Consider the following 6,807-nt stretch of genomic DNA (forward strand, 5'->3'; position numbering starts at 1 on the left):
TCCGGCATCAATGTAATACTGTCTCAGCCGTACAGTCGTACAGTTGCTCCAAATGGGAACGTGTGGCTGAGGAGGGCGGGGGGGGGGAGGGGGGGGAGGGGGGCGAGGGGTCGGATGGAGGGAACAGGCAAACGAGTCGGTTAAGCGTAATCCGGACGGGGTGTATGTGACCTCCACAAAAGCGAAATCGGACACACGCATGTGCGCGCGCGCGTGTGTGTGTGTGTCACCTGGCCTGGGCGAACTGCCCCTTACACACAAACTGTGACCCGGCCGACCGACAGACCGACCGACCTGTTTTTCATCCCCCTCCCCCACCACAACCCACCCCACCCCAGCCCAGCCCTTTTATCATCATCCCCCTCCCTTTGCTTCCTCGGCAGTTGTTTCTTTGTTTCATTTCTTCTGCACCCTGTTTTAAAACTCCCCCTCTCCCTTTCCAGCGATGTTGGTACTTTATGACGTTGGCGATTGACTTCTTTGCTTTTTGCATTTGTATGATTTCCCCGCTCCTCGCCTCATCTCCCCTCTCTCCCTCCCTCCTGTTCACCTCCTAGGTACGAGCCCTCACCGCTAACCCCCAGAAGGGAGTGCAGCTGGCCACGAGGCTGCGAGGGCCCCGGCAGCAGTCTGGCCGCGTATCGGTGCGCTGGAGCCAGCAGGGGGGGGAGGAGGAGGAGGAGGCAGCGGTGGCGGTGGCGGGGGGGGCGGCGGTCACCGGCCGACTGGTGCCCGGGCTGGGGCTGGGGCCGCCCATGCGCGAGTAAGCAGAGGGCTCGGGAGAGGGCCGGTCTCGACAAAGGGGAGGAGGGGAGGGGGGCGACGTGCGCGCGTGTGTGTGTGTGTGTGTGTGAGAGAGAGAGAGAGAGAGAAGAGAGAGAGAGAGGGAGTGGTGACGTGGCAATGGGGGGGAAATCATACGCTGATGAAGATGATGGTGTTGAAGAAGAGAAGATGATGATGATGATGTTAGGAGCAACAAGGGCCGCAAAAAGGGACTGTCGGCATACAAAGAGGCTCAGCCCCTGTATACATACACAACATACGTACATACTTACTGGTTATTTGGGGACTTAGTTTTCTTTCTTTCTTTTAAGTGAGTGCGTTGTGTATGTGTGTATGTGTGTGTGTGTGTGTGTGTGTGATTAAGGAAAGGTCAGCTGGGTGCCTGTCGGGGTCCGTACCGTGTGCGCAATTGATAACAGCCCCTTAACCCGAACAGCCCCCTTACCCCTCAACCCCCCCTTTTTGACACGCCCTAATCCTCGCATCCCCGCACCCTCACCCGCACCCGCTGTCAGGGTTCAGCTCCACACGGGTCTCCACGGGCCCCCCGCCGCCACCTACCTGGTGTCGGGGGAAGCCAGTGCCGGCCCTGGTCCCAGCGGTGGCGGTGGTGGTGGCGACGTGGTCGCTGATGAGCTGCCCACCACCGGCCCCCAGTTGGCGGCTCTGGCCCGAGAGCTCATGGCGGCTCAGGAAAAGGCGGCGCGGGAGCTCGAGGCGGCGATGGTGGGTGCTGCTTACGGGTATATATATATATATATATATATATATATAGTTTATATATATATGAACTATATAGTAGATGTTTCCCGAAGGATAACATAGCTCAACTAAGTTACGGGCAAAGCTTTGAGCTACCACCTAAGGTAGTCCTACACCGTTGTTATTCTTCCCCTAAAGGGTAACCCATCCGTCCCCTTTGGTTTTTCATCCCCTTTAGTTCTTCCCCTAAAGGGGAACTTTAGGGGATGAACCGAAGGGGAACAAGAAGGGGAGCCCAAAGGTTCCCCCCCCCTTTGGTTATCCCCTTTGTTTTCCCCTTCTTGTTCTTCTTCTTCTTCTTCCCCTAAAGGGGAACTTTAGTTCCCCTTTAGGGGAAGAACCAAAGTCTTCCCCTAAAGGGGAACCCCTTCTTCCCCTTTAGGGGGGGACTTCTTCCCCTTTAGTTCCCCTAAAGAAGATGAACTAAAGTTCCCCTTTAGGGGAAGAACCCCTTCGGTTCCCCTTTAGGGGACGAACACTAAAGGGGACAGACAACAAACTTAGTCTAACCCCGAAGGGTTAATCCCCTTTAGTTACCCTTTAGGGGATGAACAAAAAGGGTTGTCCCCTTTAGTTCCCCTTTAGGGGAACTAAAGGGGACTGACACCCTAGGGGATGAAGAGCCCTTCATCCCCTTCGGTTTTCATAAAATAAAGAACAAGTAGGGACAACCCCTTTGGTTTTCCGCGAAGATTGTAACAATTATGTTATCGCCAAACTTAACTACATTTGTCCAACAAACAAATATAGTTAAGATTCTACTGTTTCCCAAAGAGGAACCTAACGAACGTGTTCGTTAAGCTCGTTGAAGTCTCCGGCTGTTAGGCCCCTTGATTCCCCTTGTGAAAAAGGGAACACATGGCTCCGCCCTAACGTAGTTAATAAGTTATAACTTAATAGACGCCTTGCGGGGGTCCGTCGTTGACGCACTTCTCACTTAACGAGTTTTCCGAAGAGGAAACGAACGTAAGCCGTTGGCCTTATTTTGGGGTTCTGTCGTTAAGCTTGTTGTAGTTTAAGTGACTTAACGGACTCGTTTATTCCACAAGTATGGTGACGCTTTACTTGTCTTCCCCTAAAGGGGAACTTCTTCGGTGATATCCTAGGGGGACCGCGTCCCCTTTGGTCTTCGTCTTCTTGGCTCCCTTTTGTCATCCGGCATCCCCTANAGGGGAAGGGCATCATCGTCTTCCCCTTTGGTGTTCCCCGAAGGGGATGACGAAGGGGATGAACCAAAGTCTTCCCCTTCGTTTTTTTCGAAGGGGAACCAAAGTCTCTTCTTCTTCATCCCCTTTAGGGGAACTAAAGGGGACTCCGTCTTCTTTAGTTCCCCTAAAGGGGATGAAGAAGTGCTCCCCTTCTTCCCCTAAAGGGGAAGAAGGGGTTCCCCTAAAGGGGAAGAACACACCCTTCTTCCCCTTTAGTGTTCTTCGTCTTCTTTAGTTCCCCTAAAGGGGATGAACCGAAGTCAGTGCCAACAATAGGTCGTTGTGGTTTTAATATCGGAACTGCTTGACGTTGCATATTTGAACCCATTAAAGCTCTGTTTGCGTCATCATGCTCAAAAAAAGGTATTAATGAGGTTGCAATTGAAATCATTTGAATTGGAGCAACACCAACGTATTGTATTTCATTACGTGCAATTTTTGTAAAATCTTCAACAATTCTTACTGGAATAGAAGCTTTAGGTAAAAAACCAATATCAGATGTGTAAAGATCAGCTGCTCCTAGTTTTATTTTTTCTTCTTGTTTTGCTGGAAAAAAAATAAACCTTTTTTTTTGTACTTGACCTTTGTATACTCGGTAAAAAGGAGTTTCAATATAACCTTGAGAATTTACACGTGCATAAGCTGTTAAAGAATTGACTAAACCTGTATTTTTACCTTCCGGAATGATTGGGCGTAAAGCGTCTGTAGGTGGCTCGTAAAGTCTAATGTCAAATACCAGGGCTCAACCTTGGATCGGCATTAGAGCACTCACGAGCTTGAGTACGGTAGAGGCAGAGGGAACTCCAAGTGGAGCGGTGAAATGCGTAGAGATTTGGAAGAACACCAGAGGCGAAGGCGCTCTGCTGGGCCGAAACTGACACTGAGAGACGAAAGCTGGGGGAGCGAATAGGATTAGATACCCTAGTAGTCCCAGCCGTAAACTATGGAGACTAAGTGCTGCCGCAAGCAGTGCTGTAGCTAACGCGTTAAGTCTCCCGCCTGGGGAGTATGCTCGCAAGAGTAAACTCAAAGGAATTGACGGGGACCCGCACAAGAGGTGGATTATGTGGATTAATTCGATGCAACGCGAAGAACCTTACCAGGGTTTGACATGTCAAGAACTTCCCAGAAATGGGAGGGTGCCCTAACGGGAGCTAATATTACACGAAAAAATAAAGAAGAAACGCCAGATTTGATTTTATTAACTCCTACTTGTACGTCAAGCATTTTACAAGAAGATTTACAATATTTTGTTGAAGGCGTTACTCGTAACACACGTGTTACAAGTAACGCCGTACGTTATGACAACGTAACAACGTTCCATTCCAAACCTACTTTAACGGATAAAGAAAACCCCTCTAATTTTACAACAAATGTTGTAACTAGTAATACAGTTCAAAATACAAACAAGCCTGAAGTCAGCGAAGCGCAAGTGTCACGAGAGCTTTGCTCTCCAACTGCACCACTCACGCCACAAGCTAATGTTTTTTTTGATACCAAGGATTTCAACGATTTAAAAGAACCTACAAATAAACTAGATAAAAACAGTAACTGCACAATACAAAAATCATGGGAAACAGAAACTGAATTGGACACTACATTTGCACATAAAGAAATGCCTCTTTTTGTAATGACATCGGGTGAACAAGGAAAAAATATATTAAAAAAACAACTAGAAAAAAAATATCGTTTCATCTAATATTAAAGAAGGTCAACCTGATGTTATTTTAGCAGATGTAAATCATTATCGAGTAAATGAATTACAAGCCGCTGATCGAACGCTGGAACAAATTGTACGTTTTTATATTGAAAAAGCAAAAAAACAAGATAATTTAAATATTATGAAAACTGAAAAACCTTCGGTAAATATTATCGGGATTTTTACATTAGGTTTTCATCATCAACATGATTGCAGAGAATTAAAACGTTTATTTAATGATTTAGGGATTAAAATTAATGAAATTATTCCAGAAGGTGGTAATGTTAAACTCACTTCGCTGCGGCGACTTCCCAAAATGGGATGTTTGTTGTCTTCCCCGAAGGGGACAACTAACGTAAGTGATTAAATTAGTGGCCCGTTTTTAGCTGCTTCTTTGAAGGGGGGGACTAACTTTAACTAACGTAATTTGCTGCTACTAAAGCACAGAAGATATGTTGTGAGGGCCCTAGCCCGAACGATTGTGTCCAAAAAGCACTGTGCACTGCATCGGCATGCTGGAGGTACGTCGTAATTCATTGAACATTGTAGTTGATATACAATTAAGTCAATGCAAGCGCTTCCCCTAAAGGGGAACCCTTCGTCCCCCCCCCTTCGGTTATCCCCTTTGGTTATAGTCCCCCAAAGGGGATGCTTCCCCTTCTTGAACCCTTTGGTTCTCCCCTTCGGTGATCGTCCCTTCTTTACCTCTGTGCGAACAATAAGCCACAAGAACTTCGTTGTTTAAACGTAAGCCGTTGGCATCCCCTTCGGGGAAAGAAGTTCGTTAAACTTAGTAAGGCGTGTACTGCATGGGCATGCCACAGGCATGCTGTAGATACTTTGTAAGCCTACTAAACAAAGTTTATTCAAGGGTACGCGTCATCATAGTCCAATAAATCTTAATTTTTATGCTGACGCTTGGCTTGCGGTTATTGTTTCCGCTAATCCCGAAAGGAAGCTATCCTAAAGAGTGGCTCGGGGCGTCGTAGACTCCTCCCCCCCCCCGCCTTACATTGTTTAGAGTCGTTGCCTATATAATGGTTTTAACATACGTTTAGCTAACGCGGCCTTGGCTCGTTGTAATTTAACTACAAAATAAATTTTGTTTGTTAAACTAACCGGCTATAAGCCGGATAATAATAAGAAAAAATGCTCTCAGTGTAAAAAGCACATACTGATAAATATAAACACGAATTACAAAGCTATTTTCTTGTAAATAAGAAATTAACCAGCTAATTTTTTAACTTGTTCTAATGCGTTAAAGCGGTCAGTGATTAACGGAGCTTCTTGACGATCTTCTGTAAAATATTCATTTGGACGCGGAGTCCCAAACACGTCATATGCAAGACCAGTACTTACAAAAAGCCAACCTGCAATAAATAAAGCAGGAACTGTAATACTGTGAATAACCCAGTATCGGATACTTGTTAAAATATCTGAGAAAGGACGTTCTACCGGTTTACCAGGCATAAAAAAATACCTCCTAANATGTGCTTACTTAGCTTTTTTCAACAATTTGTCTGCTATAAAGTCAAAACTATCAGAAAGGGAGAAAACACTAACTCTTCACTATTCACACTATGACAGGATATAACTTGCTAATCCCGTTATATCTTGTTAACGCAAGGAACATCCTTGGAACCTACTATGTTACGTCTGTCAAATCGGGCGCTGCGTCGTGAGCCTTCTGTAGGCGCTTAGCCCCTCCTAAGCCACAACACAACCCGTTTGCCGTTACCGTGTTTTAACAAGTTTGCAGCACGCGGTTTCTACCAGTTTCCATTGTCTTTCAGAGGATATGTTTCCGAGTAGCAAAACACGCGGACACCAAGCGCGTCCTTCGTCTTCTTCTTCTTCTTCCCCTTTAGTGTTCCCCAAAGGGGAGACGAAGGGGTGTTACCCTTCTTCCCCTAAAGGGGACGGAGTCCCCTAAAGGGGAAGAAGGGGTTCCCCTTCGGGGATGAACTAAAGGGGAACTAAAGTTCCCCTTTAGGGGAAGAACTAAAGGGGAACTAAAGGGGAACCCCCTTGTCCCCTTGTCATCCCCTTTGGTTATCGTCCCCTTTAGTTCTTCCCCTAAAGGGGAACTTTAGGGGATGTTCCCCTTCGGGGATACCAAAGGGGAACCCCCTCGGTTTCCATTCCCTTTAGTTCATCCCCTAAAGTTCCCCTTTAGGGGAAGAACTAAAGGGGTTCCCCTTTAGGGGATGAACCAAAGGAGACCACCAAAGGGGACCACCAAACTCTTAGAGCCCTTCCCTTTTTGACTTGATGTCATACCTTTGGGCTCCCTTTGGGCTCCCTTTGGGCTCCCTTTGAGCTCCCCCTAAAGGGTTTGTCTATCTTCTTTGA

The 6,807-nt window shown here is 46.8% G+C and overlaps 2 protein-coding genes across 2 annotated transcripts in view; one reads left to right on the plus strand and one right to left on the minus strand.

Annotated features, from left to right (window-relative positions):
- Positions 1 to 2,767, plus strand: part of VOLCADRAFT_90546 (uncharacterized protein) — a gene marked incomplete at both ends in the record, with an annotated part of 10,964 nt that extends 8,197 nt beyond the window's left edge. Inside the window, 3 exons of the mRNA XM_002950029.1 lie at positions 558 to 763; positions 1,302 to 1,512; positions 2,720 to 2,767. Coding sequence (XP_002950075.1) covers positions 558 to 763; positions 1,302 to 1,512; positions 2,720 to 2,767 — 465 coding nt within the window. The remainder of the gene's footprint in view (positions 1 to 557; positions 764 to 1,301; positions 1,513 to 2,719) is intronic.
- Positions 2,768 to 5,679: 2,912 nt separating this feature from the next.
- VOLCADRAFT_60151 (uncharacterized protein) lies at positions 5,680 to 5,925 on the minus strand (the record flags this gene model as incomplete). Its single annotated transcript, XM_002950145.1, has 1 exon — positions 5,680 to 5,925. One exon carries the CDS (start codon positions 5,923 to 5,925, stop codon positions 5,680 to 5,682), a length of 246 nt encoding a protein of 81 aa, XP_002950191.1.
- Positions 5,926 to 6,807: the final 882 nt, after the last annotated feature.

This window comes from Volvox carteri (assembly GCF_000143455.1).
Source record: "Volvox carteri f. nagariensis unplaced genomic scaffold VOLCAscaffold_17, whole genome shotgun sequence".
Classification (NCBI taxonomy): Eukaryota; Viridiplantae; Chlorophyta; class Chlorophyceae; order Chlamydomonadales; family Volvocaceae; genus Volvox; species Volvox carteri.